Source organism: Notamacropus eugenii, chromosome 6 (genome assembly GCF_028372415.1).
Source record: "Notamacropus eugenii isolate mMacEug1 chromosome 6, mMacEug1.pri_v2, whole genome shotgun sequence".
In the NCBI taxonomy this organism is placed as follows: Eukaryota; Metazoa; Chordata; class Mammalia; order Diprotodontia; family Macropodidae; genus Notamacropus; species Notamacropus eugenii.
The window spans coordinates 36,593,456-36,611,484 of NC_092877.1; the positions used below are offsets into that span (position 1 = coordinate 36,593,456).

At 44.8% G+C, this 18,029-nt stretch overlaps 1 protein-coding gene across 11 annotated transcripts in view; it reads left to right on the top strand.

Annotated features, from left to right (window-relative positions):
• The window catches only part of DENND2B (DENN domain containing 2B), a 266,149-nt gene that overhangs the window by 117,340 nt on the left and 130,780 nt on the right, over positions 1-18,029 (top strand). For 4 of the 11 annotated variants that reach the window (XM_072619488.1, XM_072619489.1, XM_072619492.1 and 1 more), the window contains 2 exons: positions 5,476-5,564; positions 6,459-6,632. Coding sequence is in view for 4 of the 11 variants with exons in the window: in XM_072619485.1 (XP_072475586.1) it covers positions 6,736-7,043 (308 nt within the window). In the remaining 7 variants the exon portion in view is untranslated. Of the gene's footprint in view, positions 1-5,475; positions 5,565-6,458; positions 6,633-6,711; positions 7,044-18,029 lie in introns of those variants that run through there. The other 7 variants (XM_072619491.1, XM_072619490.1, XM_072619483.1 and 4 more) reach the window with 5 other exon arrangements.

Genomic DNA, 18,029 nt, shown 5'->3' on the forward strand with positions numbered 1-18,029 from the left:
CCTTCTGACTTAGAGTGAATGGCAATAGTAACTTTCTGTTTGAAACAACAACCCTGAGACTCCTGTCTTTCCCAGCTTGATTTATTTATTTATATTTCTTGTCTGTTTAAAGGGGCCATCCCCTTACTACTTTTTTAAAGAGGCCTATTCACCGAATGGGTGTTACCTCACTTTAAGTGAGTGTCTGAAAAGCCTTAACTTAAAGGCCAAGGTCTCCCATTGCATCCTGGGCTATCTCCAGTCATCCTAATGAATATCTAGTCACTGGATCCCAGATGACTCAGGAGAAAGGAGAAAGTAAGGCTGGTGACCTTGCACAGTCCCCCCTCACTGAAAACGAAGTCAAGTGCAAGGCATGTCATTTTTCTGAAGTCACAGTCCTCTTTGAAAATGAAGGACAAACACAACCTGTGATGTGTAGAGCGTATATGGGATTGCATGCTGTCTTGGGGAGGGAGCGGGGAGAAAATCTAAAACTTATGGAAGTGAATGCTGGAAATTAAAAATAAATAAATAAATTTAAAAAAGAAAGACTGAGATAAAGAAATTTTGTGACCTTCTCTTGTTAACTGATCTAGTAGCTAAAACCCTGTATTTACCCTAAATCTCCTACCTTTTATTGTGGACTATCCAGTTCTGTCTTCATAGAGGGGAATGAGTTTTGTAGGTGAGGTAACAATGACTAAATCAGAACCTGATCTTTTCCTCCTGAGACAGAGTTTGGCTGGGAGAATATTGGTTTCTCCTTCACTTTCATCTTCCATCAGCCTGACTGGCTCTTCCCAGAACCCAAATCTAAGAGAAGTGTGGGTGATTAGTGAAGAAGGTTCTAGGACTTTTAAGACCCTCTGCAGGCTCCTCGTTTCCTCATATCCTTCTGTCTCCTTTAGCTTTTTTGGTCACTTGGGCCTTGTTCCCCAATTTTCCACTATGTCTCTTCCCTGACTAAACAATTAAACAGCCTACTATGGTGTATTGTACCTAGTGGGTACATGGTATCTATTAGTTGAATGAATTAATGAGTGACTCTTATTTGTTGAATGACGTCTTGCTAGCAATTTGCTACCTTTGTTCAGCTGGAGTCGGGACACAATTGAGTGTTGGGCAGTCTGGCAAACAACAGTATGATGTGATGGTTCTTGGAAGTATAGACTGGTAATTGAGTGGATAGGGAGGACTTGGACCGGGTTCAGAGAAAAGAACGCACCCAAAGAAGAGGTCTGGGAAAAATAGGCCTTTTGAAAAGAAGCTACACTCTGGGCTTGTTTAGCCAATAGACAATAGATAAATGAGGAAGGAAGCTTAATTACAGCTTTTAAGTCTGTGATAGAATATCGTGTGAGTGAAAGGGAACAGCTGTCCTCAGTTTTCTTAGTTAAGGACAGGATGAAATCATTGTTAATTACAGCAAGAGGTCTCCCAGCTAGATGTTAGGAAGGACCTTCTGAAAAGAAGCTTTGGAAACCAGTGGAGGTTATGGGGTCTCCCTCGTAGGTTCCCAGTGGAGGTTATGGGGTCTCCCTCGTAGGTTCCCAGTGGAGGTTATGGGGTCTCCCTCGTAGGTTCCCAGTGGAGGTTATGGGGTCTCCTTGTAGATTTCCAGTGGAGGTTATGGAGTCTCCATTGTAAATTTCCAGCGAAAGTTATGGGGTCTCCCTTATAGAGTAAAAAAAAAAAAAAAGACGGAAGGTCTTGTTCTAGTTCATTTGGATCCAGGTCAGGAGGGGCAGTGACAGGTAGGAGGAAACTAAGAAGACTCATTAGTTCCCTTCCAGCTTAAGCATTTGAAGGACAAGGAATTAAGTTCTAAAAATCATGGTTTACATTTACATTGTACAACCCACTTCTTCCCCAACCATGAAGTTACTGAGAAAGCTGTGTAACTCTAGAATACCACTAGAGGGCGCATAGCCCACATGCTGTGCCTAGTTGGGCGAATTTAGCAAAATTGTAGAATATATTTTGAGATAACTTTTTCTTCCTAGAGACAGACTTTGCTGTGGTGTGTGAACTTTAAGCTCTTACCAGATGACCCTTCAAGCTTCCTTTTCCTCCTGTTCCTCATTCTCCTCCTTCATAATTCCTCTGGATTATACAGTTTTTACATTGAGAGGGATTAGCATTAACTTTTTCTCTTGAGTGTGTAGTACTCTGGTCTAGAAGTTGGTAGATCTGGGCAGTGTAGTCCATCGCTGTTGGGGAGGGGAGGAAGGTCGCTGGGTAGTAAGTTTGGGGAAGGAGTAGAGAAGATGCTTGACTCAGAGTTGGGAGAAGAAGAGGGCTTGACCATCTTGATCATAGGATCTAGACCTTTTAGGTCACCTTGACCAACCCCCTGTTTTACGATGAGGAACCTGAAGTTAGGTTGTGCAGTGGATAGAGGACTGGTCCTGAAGTCACAAAGGCTCATCTTCATGAGTTCCTGAAGAGACTTACTAGCTGGATGGCCCTGGGCAAATCACTTTATCCTGTTTGCGTCAGTTTCTTCATCTGTAAAATGAGCTGGAGAAGGAAATGACACGTATCTTTACCAAGAAAACACCAAATGGGGTCATGAAGAGTCAGATATAATTCAACGACAGTAGCCCAGGCTCTGGGCTTGTAAGTCATAGAACTAAGGTTTAAACCCAGATTTTCTGCCTTCAAATCCAGTCCTTTCTACCATCCTTCTTCCCTGTTATGGCACAACAGGCTTTTAATCTGTAGGGGCTAGTGATCTGATGTTTGCTTAGGAGGGAAGGGACACAAAGAAAGAAGAGAAAATTAGGGCACTTCAAGCAGATGCTTGAACTCCATCTAGGACAGATAAATGTGGTTGGGACCAGTGTGAGAGCAGTAACGCGGTAATGGCAAAGAGCTCTGGGGCAAGGAGTCAGGGTATGGCAGTCCAGGGGATGGCGGTCCAGACTCTGGCTTTGCCACTAACTACTCAGTTACCTTGGGCAAGTCATTTTTTGTTCTTTAGGGCTACAGTTCTCTCTCCTGAAAAATGAGGAGGTTGGATTAGATCGTCTTTAAAGCCTGTTCTAGCATAGATATTGTTTGCTTCTACAGGTTAGAGGTTCTCTTTAGTAATAATAATATCCAACATTTATATAATGCCTTAAGGTTTGCAAGGAGAATTCACAAATATCTCACAACAACTTTGGGATGTAGGTGCTTTTTCATCCCTGTTTTATAGATGAGGAAACTGAAGTGACAAGGGGTTGTGATTTACCCAGGTCACACAGATAGTAAGAGTTTGAGGTTGGATTTGAACTCAGGTAAGGTCTTTTAGGTGCCAAAATGGACCCTTAGAACATGAAGAGAGGACAAGAATTCTCTCCCTTTCACCATTTTCTTTCCTCTTGCTTTTTCCTCTCCTAGCAAGAAAACAATCCCAAACTAGGTTTGCTCTAGGTTCAGAGGACTGATGATAAAGACTTTGACGATCTGAGGTTTTAAGGGAGTTGGTGTTTGAATAGCTTATATCTTCTTTGAAACTTGAAGTTGGGTTACTGATTCAGGGATCCTCAGCATTCAGGGATGCCTTATTTTTCCATTGGATTTGGTGATACTTTTCTTTGCTCAGCCCTTTCTACATATTCTGTACAGTAGAGTTGTCAGATTTGCTACTGGCAGGCCTACAAAACTCTGAAGTGCAGCATCAACCAGATTAAAATGTAGTTAGGAGATGTTTAGCAAAATAAGTAAAAATACAATTCAACATAGATAATGTCAATTCATGGTTTTCTAAGTCAATATGTGGCTACAGGGATCCATTTCTATTTGAGTTTGGCTGTGCAACATGCTTATGTATGTATATAAAATACATGTGTGCATATATAGTATGTGTGCATGTATACACAGATATATGAATGTGTATGTTTATATATGGACACACGTTGTTGTTCAGTTATTTCAGTTGTGTCAAACTCTTCGTGGCCTTATCTGGGGTTTTCTTGGTAAAGATATTGGGGTGGTTTTGTCATTTCCTTCTCCATCTCATTTTACAGATGGGGAAACTAAGGCACACATGATGAAGTGATTTGCTCAGGGTTAAACAGCTAATAAGTGTCTGAGATCAGATTTGAACTCAGGAAGATGATTCTTCTGGTGTTCTATCCCCATGTCACCTACCTGTCCTATATACACACATAAATTATGTTATGTATGTGTATATATGTGAATGTGTATGTATACATACACATAAAAATATATATGTATATGTATATATATGCAATTCCTCCCTCAGATCACACCCATCTGTGACTTTGTAGATAGGTCCTATAGGTCTTTATACCACACTCATATATTTACTTTTTAAAATATAAAATGAATTAAAAATTTTCAACTCTCATTGAGATAATTAGAGTACCCTGGGATGTTACAACACCAGGAAGAAGACCCAGTGCAATGAAGATTCTATTCCTTCTTCTAGGGAACACATTTTATGCTGGGCAGCATAACCTAGGAAGAATTTTCTGCACCTGAAGTCAGGAAACCAACAATCTCTGCAGTTCTGCCATTAACTCATTCTGGGCCCTGGGGCAAGCCATTGAGCAGTTTTGTGTCTGTTTCCTCCTTTGTAAGATGGAGACCAGAACTACCTGCCTTTACCCACCTCATCATGAGGATGTTGTGAAATGCAAATGAATTTTTGTGTGAGCACTTTGAAAAATATAAGGCATCGTCTAAGCCCAAGGTTATATATATTTATATATCTCATAAGATTAAGAGCTAGAGGAAATGCTGTCAGCTAGTCCAACCCTCTGATATTTTATGCGGGAAAGTGGGGAAGAACAAGGCAGAAAAGTGACTTGCTAAGGGTCACAGAGGAAGGAAGCCCAGGGCAAGTATTTATAGGAAAAGAAACAAAGCATTTTTCTTCTAACCTATGATTTGATGATACGAGATGTGCCAAAAGTCTTTGTGCATTTTAAGCTATAGGTTAAAAGGAGATTCTTCTCCTATCATCTCATTTGAATCCCAAGACAATCCTGAGCAGTGGGAGTGCAGATATTAACCCTTTTTCATAAGGAAACGGAGGCTCAAACGTTGGTAACTTGCCCAAGATTCTGTAGCTGGTCAGGGGCAGAGCTGTGGTTGGAAACCAGGCATTCAGACTCCCAAGAACAATGCTTTCCCCATCATACCTAATGACTACAGACATGAGACCAGGTGCCCTCTAGCCTCTGGAGACTAGCGGAGCCTTTAACCTGTAGTCCTGGTAGGGCCTCAGCACAGCTGACTCTCCACCCTACCTCGAAATCCTTCAGTCTGCTTGTCAGTCAGTACTTGCTTCCTGAGGATAGTGGTCTAGGACAGCAACTTGACTGTGTCCTTGAGAACCATTCCAGTGCCCTGAGCAGGCCAGAAAAGGAAGAAAGAGGGAGGAGAGGAAGGGAAGGGAATGCCAGCTTTTTCCTCTGCGCTGTGACAGAGACCCGACCACCACTCACACAGTCCTGACCGAGCCATTGTTTTGATTTTCAGGAAGATGAGAGACTGTCCAGACTCTGACTCCAGCACCATGAGTGCCTGTGCTGACTAAACCATCCACGGGACCTGGGCGGGCAAGCAGAGTAAGTACAGAGGCCAGTCTGGGCGGGCTCATGGGGTGAGGTGGGTGCATTTCCGCCCACATCTCAGCCCGGAAAATCCCAAGTGCAGAAACAAGTCAAAGCAAGGGAGCACAACCCTCCTAACCCACTTCAGAGCCCAAAGGCAGCCTTTATTTCCTCTCCTGATCTCCTTAGCCAGCCCCCTCCTGTAATTCAGGACTCTTCCAAGTTATATTATTTAAAAAAACAAAAGTAACAACACCCAGACCACATTGGAGGGGAAGAGAAAAAGCCAGTGTAGTGCCTTCAGCCCTTCTCTCCTCCCAGCTTATGCGAGCAAGTTCCCAGGAACAGCTCGGTGTCTCTGTGACTGGAGGGAGGTAGGAGGGGTGGAATGTGCGGAAAATGAGCCCATCCAAAGGCAGCCTTATTTCGTGGATGCCTCCAGAATCCAGACTGCATGTGTGTGACAGAGAGGGTGTCAGGGGGAGGCAGTAAGGTAATGGGGGAGAATAGGACAGAGACAGAAACAAAGAGAGGAGACAGACAGACAGAACAGAGAGAGTGAGACAGTAGACAGGCAGAGAAAGGAGAGAGGAAGAGAGAGAGAGAGGGAGGAAGAGAGAGAGGGAGGGAGGGAAAGAGAGAGAGAGAGAGAGAGAGAGAGAGAGAGAGAGAGAGAGAGAGAGAGAGAGAGAGAGGCAGAGAGAGGCTGTATAAAACTGTGTAAAAGACAGAGAGACAGAGGCTGTGTGTAGAAAACTAAAAAAAAGAGACACAGAGACAGAGACAGACAGAGACAGAGAGGAGAGGCAGAGAGTGTGTGAGAGAGAGAAGACAGACAGGCAGAGGAGAGAGAGGGCAAACGAGCCAGAGGGAGAACAGGGTCTCCATGACAACTGGCCTGGCCGGCAGCTCGACGTGCTTGTGCTCAGTGGAGCTGGAAGGAGCTCGGGAAAGGTCAGAGGAAGGAGCCGGGGAAGCGCCAGCAGGTATCGGACCCTAAGCGGGCGGATTCCCCAGCCCGGGCTCGGTGCCGGCGACACCCCGCGGAGAATGGAGCGGGCGGCCAGGGCCCGGGAGCTGCAGGTAAGGCACAGCCCCCCGCCTCGGGCCGGCTCCCCCTCGCCCCTCGCCCCTCGCCCGCCTGCTCCCCTGCTCCCCTCTGCTCGGGCTCGGGCTCCGCGGAGTGATGTCATGCTCCAGCAGTTGGATCCTATTAGGTGGGCGGTGGGGCAGCGGGCTGCTTCGCGGGCTGGGCCCCCTCCGCTCGCTGAGGCTTGCTGCTTGGAGGTGTCGGGCACCACGCTCACCCTCTTGGGACTTGTTCCAGCGCAGGATTGTTTTACCGGAGGACTGTGTGGTTACAAACAGTCTGGCCCCTTCCCTTAGTTTCTCTTACTGGAAATCCCTGTGCCCCGGCGCACGGCTGCCTGCAAGTGTCTTCTGTGCTCGTCTGCCAGGCGTGGGATTTAAAACTGAGAAGCTAATCAAGCTCCAGTAGGTGCCGGCTCTGGGATCCATGTGTCTTGGATGGGGGGCAGTGGGGTGAGGACTCCTGAGCTGGGAAGCCTTCCCCCTTCGCAGGGACGCCCTGAGTGGCAGGATATCTGCCTTAGGACTTTAATGTAATACCAACGGTAGCTGATTTTTCTGAGAGATGCATGAGGAGGGCATAAGGAGGGGGTTTCTCTTCCAGTTTTCTGGCAATCTGAGCGTGAGCTGGCCTGAGGACCATGTTGGAAGGGGTAGGCTCCCCTGGTTGTGATTCTGAGTATCTCCTGCAGTGAGTGTCTCAGCTGGCCCAATGCATAAAGAATCCAGGCTTCCTTTTCCCCTCCTATTCTGACTGTCCTGTATTTTGGAAAAACTTGTTCTGACTTCAGAAGAAAGTCGGTGGGCCAGACGTACACCTTAGGATGTTGACCTGCATGTGGGGCTGGTGGAGATGTCCCAAGGCACTGGAGGATCAGAGACTGTTGTCTGAGATAGAAGGACATTCTCAGAAGTAAGCATCCTCCAGCCTCACATCTTCAGGAGCCCTCCTGCCTAGGTGACGCCTTTATCACCTCTGTCTCTGCCCTTGAAATGACTTAAACTTCTCCCAGCCAAGCATAGACCTTGGCAAGGCCATTGCTTTTTTTCCTTGGGCTGGAGTAGGGAAGCCCCCAGCTCTTTTTTTTCCTTCCCTTCTTGAACTTTCTGAACAGAATGTCTTTTGTACTCTGGCAAACAATGAGAGAGCCTTCTGATTGGCTCAGAGTACGCCTGCCAATGTAAGCCAGTGACCATGCTGTGTATTTCTGTTCATTCCACTGTAGTTCTTGAATCTGTGTTTATGTGGGCATTTGTGTTTGTGAGTCGGGCTCCATGGATGGACTCCTAGAACCTGGGCCGAGATCAGAAGGTCACTTCTACCGTTTTTCCTTCATTCAGGGCATTCTCAGGGACACTCCTCCCCTCCCTGCACCCAGCCTTACATGTAACTTCTACTTTCTGCAAGAGTGAGTGTGGAGTACGCTGTTTGGTCAAGAAGAGACTTGATAGAGAGGGAAAGAATATAGCATTAGGAAGAAACTTCCCAGAATTTTATGGAGGAACTCTATTTTTGCCTCTCTTTTAGGGAAGTGTGATTTCCTTTTATCATGTGTTTGGGAAAGAATGATTCCCTTGATTCTGTCAGCTCTGTTTATGAACAAAAGCTGTAGAAGGGGTCATTGTATGAATAATGCCAGCTGACTTCACCTTTCCATGCCAACTTCTCCATCTTTAAAATCAGTGCCATAAACTTCTGTCTTCCCCCTTCCCCATGAACATTATTGGATCTGTAATTTAATTGATGCGACTAATCCCTCCATTGGTACAAATTACGGCCTGTCCATTTCCCTTGCCCACATTATCCCATAGGTTCTCCACAGGATGAACCTGTAATGCTGCAGGTGATCTTCCATGACTTTTACATCTGGTGGGTAGCAGCGCCACACCCAGGAGAGCCATCTCTCATGCAGATAAAGAATTTGTGTGAAAATGATGTGAGATATATGGAGAGCTGTTAAATTGTTGCTTCTCTCTGAGTTAGGTGTAGTCATAGAAATGAAATTGTAGTGTCACAGAATTTCATTTGGAAGGGTCCTCAAATGTTATTGAGTCCACCCCTAACCAAAACCCGAATTCTTTTAACACAGTCTCTGTTTAAAGACATCTAGCTATGGAGGGATCCTTACCCCGGAGGAACACCGCTTCTTATTTGGAGTAGCTCTTGGTCATATTGAGGAGAGGATCTCAAAGAGGGCATTTAACTTCTCTGCAGTGACTTAGGACCAGCCAGCAGCCTAATCTGTGCTGGTGAGAAAGCTAGCAGCTAGCAGGGAGAAGAGCCGCTGGCTTCCTATCTTGGTTCCTTGGGATATAGTTATGATTGCTTAGCTTGCTGGCTGTGGCTGAGGGGCCTGCTTGTAGAGGGCCAGCTTGAAGTGGGGTTCGGGCTTTGCCTCTCTAATTGTTCCTCTTCTGGGAAAAGGGTTCTTTGGGAGTTGTCTTGAATAGGAGACAAACAGAGACTGACAGACAGACACAGAAACAGAGACGGAGACACACACACACACACACAGATACAGAGGGGGACACAGAGAGAGAATGAGTCAAGGAAGTGGAACATATTAAAGCGAAGAGTTTCTGGAAATGCCATGAGACCATGAGGCCAAAGGCCATCAGGAACAACCAGGGAGAGGAATTCACAGGGCTGCTTATTGATTTCGGGAGAGATCAGGCCCTGTGGGTGGGGCAGTAAAAAGGATCCTGAGTTTTTCTTCCACCCTGTTGGCCCCTTTTTTTGTGGACCAGAAGAATAACCAGTCAACTTTGCCCTTAGGTGGTGTCTGGGAAGCTCAGTCCCTGAGCTGTGGGGTTTCTGGTGCTGTGCCAATCTTTCCTTCCATGAATCACCCTCCATCAGCCTCAGGAAGGTCTATTTACTCCCAGCTGAGTTTGGGGCTACAGCTATTCCCCTCTGTGCTGGCAGCAGTATGGTAGAGTAGAAAGAGCATACTGTTAGAGGCCCTGGGTTCAAATGCTGCCTCTGATGCTTACTGCCTGGTTGACCCAGATCGAGTTACTGAACCTCTTTGGGTAGGCCTCTGGATCTTTATCTGCAAGATGAAGACTTTGGATTAGAGGGCCCCTTTCAGTACAGATTTATGATCCATAGACCATCTCTGTTCCCCCAGAGGTGACTCACAATTTGGATGCCTCTGAGTTCCTTAAGTAGACTAACAAAGTAACATTCTTGTTTCTTCTTTGCAAGTTTTTAAGACAGTTGGTCTCAAAATGTAGTCTTCAGATGGGATCCCTGTGGGGGGAAGTGGAAGTCCCCAACACCTTTTGGGGGGGTCTTTGTCAAAATTATTTTCATAATACTAATGCATTTATGTTCTAATATGGCACATATTGATAGACATAACCCATGTAAATAAAAGTTCTTTGGGGGGGTCCTCAGTAGTTTTTAAGAGTATAAAGGGATCCAGAGAACAAAAAGTTTGAGGAAAAACTCCCTTAATGTAAGTTGCCAAGAAGGTGCTGACCTGCATTGTTAGAAAAAACTTACCATCCAGGAGTTCCCTATGCCACTGAAATCCCAGCCCCAGCCCCTGTTCCTTTCCCAGTCCTGGAGTAAGTGGTGACTGAAGGAATCACCCTGGGATTGCTTTCTATTTGGGATATTTTTGTGGCCAAACTAAGCTTGTGTACAGGGCCTGGCACATAGTAGGCGATTAATAAGTGTTTGTGGATTGATTGTTGTTAGAATCATGAAACTGCTGAATGTTAGAGCAGAAAGGTTCTTTAAGGGATAATCGGATCCGCCTCCTTATTTTACAGGTGAGGAAACTGAGGTTAATAAAATGAAATAGCTTGTTCAGGTCACATGGGTAGTTAGTGACAATCTATGCCCTGAAAAGAGAGATTAGCCCCGCCTCTCCCCTGAAATTGACTCAGGAGAGTGACAATCAACTGGCCACCCCGCACTGGCCAGGCTGGTGATGTGCAGGCCTCACATACACTGCCCCAGCCCTCATGGGTCGCTGTAGCGCTTTCTGTATTTTTCATCTGGTCTCTGAATTTAGAGGATTCCAGGTGATCCCAAGGAACTTTTTTGTGCAACTGGGTGAGGAGTGAGGCTGTCTGACAGCTGATGTTTTCAGGGCCTGAGAGTTCTGGGCACCTGTGATTGCTCGGAAGTGTCCCAGCTCTGAGGAGGCTGTTTGAGCCACTGATGGTCGCTGCCGAGCAGGCAGCCTCATCCAGAGGCTGCTAAGCACTCACCCTGGGTGTTAGTTGTTTCCCTTTGTGCGTTGATGTCTTGTCTGTGCTTTAGAAGTGACTCTGGCTTCTGTGATTTTGTTGTCCGGATGAGTTGGTCTCATTGGTCATGCCCATTTCTAGGCTGGACCTTTGCTAATGGTTCCTGCTTTGTCTCCAGAAGCTCCCCAATTCTGCCTTCTCTGGGATGTACAGTATGACTCTGTGGAAGTCAAAACTGAGCCTAGATTAAGCTTGGCTGTCTGCGCATTATAACTGTGGGTGACTTCTGCCTCAGTGGTCCCAGCAACAATCCAGGCCTGAAGGGGAAGGAAGATGATGAGGCTGTGATCAGCTAGTCAGTGGGTAAAGCTTGGCCAATCCTCTGTTCCGTTGGATTTTTGGGTTTTTTTGGTGGGAATCACTGTGTGTGTGTGTGTGTGTGTGTGCACGCGTGCGTGTATGTGTGCCAGTGTAAGGCTTGGCTATTGGCTACAGGGTAATAATTGGGTTCTTTGAGTTCAGGGATCATGGGAAGAAGAGGGGGAGGGGCATTGGGAAATGCATGTGGGGTGGGGGTAGTGGGAACTGATGAGAAAAATGACCATCTGGCAAAATTTGAAAGAATTGTTTTTGGCTTTTTTTTTTTAGCCTGTGGGCAAGTTTGCATTATTGTGTGTGCTTTGTGGTGTGGAGCTGGGGAGTATTTCATGGATTTGTCTTAGTTGGTATGCTCTGAATGTTACTGGTGGTGGGAAGCTGCAGGGCCTGCACTTACCTTAAACTTAACTTCACATATATATTATGTGTTTAGGGGGGAAGTGGAGGGTGTTAAGAGAAGGCAGCACAAAGCATTTCACTTCTCTGCCTCCTCTTCCCCTCCCCCTCCGTTCCCTCTGCCACCCGCCTTGACTCTGCTACCCTATATTTCTTGAAAATACACTATTTAAGTACAGGCAGATCAAACATCTATACATATATTCTCTTACTAACCAAAATGCATTTATATCCTAAAGCCTGGTCCAAAAGTGCCTCAGATCCTTCAACCCAAGGCACTGGACAAGAATCAGGACTCATTGTTTTTCTTGACTCCCCAGCCCTTTGTTTCTTCTACTTGCCTAATGACCAGGTCTGCCTCATCCTCTACATATACATTTTGTCTCTACCCACATGTGATGGGCAGGAGATTGACAGAAAGCAAAACAAAAGAAGAAAGCCAAAAGGTGAACTTGATGCTGGAGGTGGGGTGGTAGAAGCATTAAGAATAAGGATGGTAAGAATTAAAATTAGCCATGATCAGCAGAAGGAAAACAGTTCTTTGGTCTTTCTCATCTTCTCCAACCTCTGCTTTGATCTTCTCTATTCATCTACTGGGTCCTTCCCTGCTGCCTACAAACATGCCCAAGTCTCTTCCAAACCTTTCCACCATCCCCACTCATTATCATCTCTTTTCTTTTTCTCAGCCAAACTCATTGCCTCCACTTCCTCTGTCTTCCAACCCTCTGCAATTTGGCTTCTGACCTCATTACTCTTCAAAGTTACCAGTCATCCTTTGTGTGTGTGTGTGTTCTTTTCTATTTTGAATTGAATAAGCATCATCAAATGTAAACATTCCAAGATAAAAAGAGCAGAAAAGAGGTTAAATATGAAATTGTAAACTTTTGGTTAAGATACAGTTTGTTTTTTAGGTGCGTATTCAGTTCAGCACAGTAATAATCATATTTCCTTCCTTGTGTGTCCCTTTCTCAACTTCCTTCTGCTCTTTTCTGTGTATTTTTTAAGATTTAATTGATACTTCTTTCTTTCTTTTCATCTCTATCCCTGCCCAGCTGCCCTTGCCCAAAGAAATCCTCCTTTGTAATTAATAAGTATCATTGAATCAAACAAATCGATGCATTGACCCTCTCTGAAAATATCTCCTCTCTGCCATCAGCCTTCTTGAGTTGGTTGGTTACCTTGTGGATCAGATTTTCTATGTTCTTCAAAGCTCTCTTCCTTCATTGGGTCAATCATGTAAATTGTTCCCCGGATTCTTATTTCACTCTGAATCAATTTCTAGAAGTTTTCTCTGGTATCTTGGAAAGCATCGTTTTTAGTCATTTGTGAAAGCACAATGGTATTCCATGATCTTCATATACTGTGATTCATTCAGCCAGTCTCCCGCTGACTGGTACTTTGTCTCCAGTTCTTTGTGATGACAAAAAAAGTGCTTCCATAAATATTTCTGTACAATATGGGTCCCTTCTCTTTGAACATCTTTGACCTTTCTTCCTTTAAGGCAGAGCTCATGCATCACTTATTTAGGAAGCCTTTCCTGAACCTCACCCAACTGCTAGTTCCTCCCCTCCTGTATTGGTTATTTAAGTGACTTAGATGTATTCTCTTTATATTTATTCTGTACAGAATTCTCATTCTCTCTGTCTCTCTCTCGCTCTCACTCTCTGTCACACACACACTTCTGTACATATGCATACATATATATGTATATACACATACTTCTTGTAAATTCCCTGAGATTAGGGGTTATTCTCATTTATTGTATTTCTGTTTCCATCCTTTAGTTCCTGGCACATAGTAGATGCTTAATAAATGCTGGTTGATAGCAAATAGTTGATTGATTAATAGTAAGTGCTTAATACATATTTGTTGATTAATTGATTGCTGAGAACCCAAGAGAAGATAGCTATTCAGATGGTCAGGGAGTTTCCTGAAGTGCATTTTCAAACTGTGAGTAGAGAACCAACCAGGAAGGACGGTATGATGCAGTGGGAGAGCATGATATATAGGTAAGTGCCGTTAGTCAACCAGTCAGATCATCAAGCATTCATGTATTAAGCACCTACTATGTGCCAATTGCTGTGCTAGGCATTGGGGATACATAGAAAGGCAAAAACCAATTCCTGCTTTTGAAGAGCTCACAGCTAAATGAGCTAAATGGTATCTGACTTGTATACTAAGTGTTATATGGTTGGGACATAGGGTCATAGGTCTTAGAGCTAGAAAGAATTGTAGGCATCATATGATCTAAGACCCTCATTTTAGGGATTCTTGGACCTGCCAAAGTTAAGTGTCTTCCCTGAGGTCTCGAAGATCGTTGGTAATAGAGCAGGGATTCAGATCCAGGTCTTACACTATACTGAAGCAAAGCAGAATATACCTGGTGGCCAGCTGGGAGAGTTAAAACTTGGTAAATCTTGGGAGAGTGGGAGGGCATGGGCGTGCTAGTATTTATATAAGAAGAAATGGTAAGGCATGGATTCCCCTTGTCATTTATACCTGTTAAGTCGCCTCAGCTCTTCTGAAGAGTGTTTCTAAAGAATTCACATTCATGGTGCCAAGCTTTTTCTTCATTCAAGTGTGTGATAAACATTTCTTTGTTGTTGTTCAGTCATGTCTAACTCCTCGTTACCCCATCGGGGATTTTCTTGGCAAAGATATTTTAGTGGTTAGCCATTTCCTTCTCCAACTTATTTTACAGATGAGGGACTGAGGCAAACAAGATTAAGTGACTTGCCCTGGGTCATACAGCTAATAAGTGTCTGAGGCCGGATTTGAACTCTGAAAGAATCCTCCTGACTCCAGGCCAGGCACTCTGTCCACTGTGCTACCTAGTTTCCTGATAAGTATTCCTTCCTGTGTTTAACTCAGTTTCACTCATCCCTCTTACTGTGTGCGTTGTAGAGTACAAACTTTCATGATATCTCAATGATTAGGATTTTTAGGATTATAAATTTAGAGTTAAAGGAGATCTTAGAGGTCAACAACCTCATTTTTAGCTGAGGAAACTGAGGCACTGAGGAATCAAGTGATGTGTTCAGAGGCAGGGCTAGGATTTGAACTGAGGTTGGATTTTGAACTAAGGTTCTCAGACTCCATCCAAATCCAAATCGTTCCCATTTCTTTAATTTGCCTCAAAATGAAAAGAGGTTTCTTTGGATCCTTAAAGATTCCTGACTTTGATGTCTTCTGTTAATAGCTCCAGAATTTGGCCTGCGTCACACTCTTGGTCCTTGGTAAAGGACCATATCAAATCAAATAAGATAAGATGGGTAAAGAACTTTGAAAATCTTAAAGCACTGTGTAAATGTTAGCTATTGTTGTTAACAAGGGCAGTTGAGTGTGCTGGGCCAGGAGTCAGGAAGACCTGAGTTCAAATTCATCCTCAGATACTTACTCGAGGTGTGACCTTGGGCAAGTCACTTAACCCTGTTTGCTTCAGTTTCCTCATTTGTGAAATGAGCTGGAGAAGGAAATGGCAAACCACTCCAGTATCTTAGCCAAGAAAGCCTCAGATGGGGTCACAAAGAGTTGGACTGCACTGAAACAATGGAATAAATTGTTCTTAGCAAAGCTGTGCGGTCTTTGGGAGAAGTTTGCATTGTTGTCCTCCGGGGAGGGATGGTGGCCCTGCCTTAGTATTCTAACCAAAGGCCCCGCAGGCATTTCTGGGTCCTTTTGATAACTCCAAGGCTTAAAGAGGCCAAAACACCATTTACATAAAAGGAAGAGGAGGAGAAAGCCTCCCTACGCCTTGTGGTCTCTGCGTAGTTTCCAGACAGGCTTTCATCATCAGCCCATTATGTTGGGGAGTCAGAGAACAGGTGCAGTGAGGCCAGTGGGAAGTGACGGGGCTTTGGTGCCCTGGCAGACCAGGGCCAGCTTGGCCTGGCGGCTCACGTTGCGGGTAGCCTTGCTGAAAGTCTGTGACTCAGAATTCTGACGTTCTGACGAGTTGGCCAAGGGCTTTGGTTTAACAAAAATTCGAGCCATGCACAGACCCATTTCTTGGAATTATAAACTTTCAGGGACTGTAAGCACTTAATGTGGGTAGTCTCTTCAGTCATGGGAAGGCAGGATGGTACAGTGGAAAAGTAAGCTGGGTTTGGAGTCCGATTCTGCCTGACAGGCAATCCACACATATTTATTAAGCATCTACTGTATGCTAAGCAAAAAAAAGGTAGAAACCCCAGAAACTATCTCTATTTTTTAGCCCAGGGGTGGGGAGCCTGCGGCCTTGAGGTCACATATGGCCTTCTGGGTCCTCAAGTGTGGCCCTTTGACTGAATCCAAACTTAACGGAACAAATTCCCTCCATGAAGGGATAAACACTGTTTCCCCCATCCCTGTTCTAGGAAAGAGCTCACAGTCTAAGGGGTGGGCTGGTGGGAGAGGGAGAGAACAAACAAATGCCTAAAAGAATTTCCCTGTATGACCAGGAGCGAGTCACTTAAACCTCTTGTTGCGTTTCGGTTGTCTTCTGTTTAAAAATGGGAACTAGCGTGGGAGGGATTCAATTGGATGACCTCTAAAGTTAGAGAATTCAAGCTGTCCTCCTTGCATACAAACAGTTTGCATTTTTCACTTCATTTGTTACTGGCGGGGATCAGGCCAGCTGCTCCAGAAGGGTTATTCCCACCTGAGCTCCTAGAACCCAGCTTCCTCCTCATCCATCTTTAGAGGGGAAGGGAATCCTAGACCAGCGCGTAGTTCAGGGATGTCACCTCTCTCCGACTCTCTCAAGAGGTCTCCTCCTTCAGCTTTTCTACACCCAGCCCAGGCAGGATTCTCTGCTGTGCTTTTCCTTTTCCTACCTTGCAAGCTTTTAGCAATCTGGTCCCAGCCTACCTTGTTATTCCCCAGCACTCGCCTCTTTAGCATGGCCCTCACTCTCCCTTGCTTGAGAGTCCTTGGCGATCTCTCTCCTTGCATCCCCAGCAATGCCTGCAGTACTCTGCACCCAGTATTTGGTTAATAAATATTGGTTGAATTTCGTTGACTTAAATTCCCCCCCTGCACAAACCATCATCATTGCAGTCATTCTTCCCATTGACCTTCAAACAAGCCTTTGGTGTTGGGTCTCCCTTCTCTTTTGTATCTTCTTTCTTCCTAGAGTGTCCAGCCTCCACTTTGCCTCCGTCTTGCTCATCCTTCAAGATCCATCTAAAATTCACACCTCATTTCTGAAGAGAAAGCATCAGGCTTTCCCCCATTTCTCAATTCCTAACATGCTTTTCTGCCCCGCTCATTTAATAATAGCTAGCACATATCATCTGATGTTTTTTTTTTTAATGTGACATGTCTTATTTTCCCAAAAGAATTATAAGATCCTGAGGGCAGAGACCATGTTATATCTTAGATCTACTGTAGTGCCTGGCACAGTGTTTCGAATGTTGTAGTCACTCAAATATTTGTTAATGATCTGATCTTATTTTGACTTAGGAAACATCTGGATTCATTTCTCATAGCCACAAAGCCTGTTAGCTTGCTTATAGTAGCCTTGCAAAGAGCCACTGGCCAACCTAGAGAAAAGGAATCTGTCAGAAAGAGTCTTGTCAATAAGAGAGCATGCAAGTTTTATTTATTGGTCAGTTGCTGCTAAGACTACTTAATTTGCCTTTGACTCTAACCTAGTCTAAACACTATCACTTTCAGCTTAACTTGTTGAAGCTTTTTCCTGTTGCCAAGCTGGAGATTTATTATGCCTTTCTGATTGTCCTGCATTTCTTTAGAAGGCAAGACACTCTAAGTGGGAGGCTATGTGCTGAGGAAGGGCCACTCAGTAATTCCTCCAGTTCTTCCACAGCTAATCATCTCAGAGGCACACTGCTAAGTGACTTGATCCACAGATGCAGAGCTGCCTTGTTGGGACACATTGAAACTTTCCCCTTGTCTGCTTCTTGGGGAGACACACCTCTTGTATCAGCAGAGCTGGGAGACCAATTTTCCAGCCAGTTAACAGGCCCTAACTACTTTGTTTAAAAAAAAATAATAAAGTAAACAAGATGGGGGAGTCGGGCCCAGAACAAAGTGTACAGCGATTACTTCCATCTGGACAGTTAGAACCCTGCCACATAGCATCTAGTCAGTGATGCTTCAGGCAATGGAATCGGGGTTTCAGGGGTAGGAGGGGCAAGATGAATGGAGGGATAGAGATGAGACATTAGGGGAGGAAGGAGAATGAAAATTGTAAAGAGGGGAGAAATAGGTTTGGAAGAGTGAGGGGTGTTTTGGGGGAGCTGGTTGCCCTTGGAGGTAGTTTCCAAAGGGTGCTTAATCTGAATGATCCTTCTCATAGGGTCTTGAATAAATTCTGCAGGTCACATTGCCGCCTATAGGGAACAGAGGGGAAGAGAGGTGGAAAGGAGGGGAGCGTTTTTTGGGAGTTTCTGTTCAACCATTTAGGATGAAAGT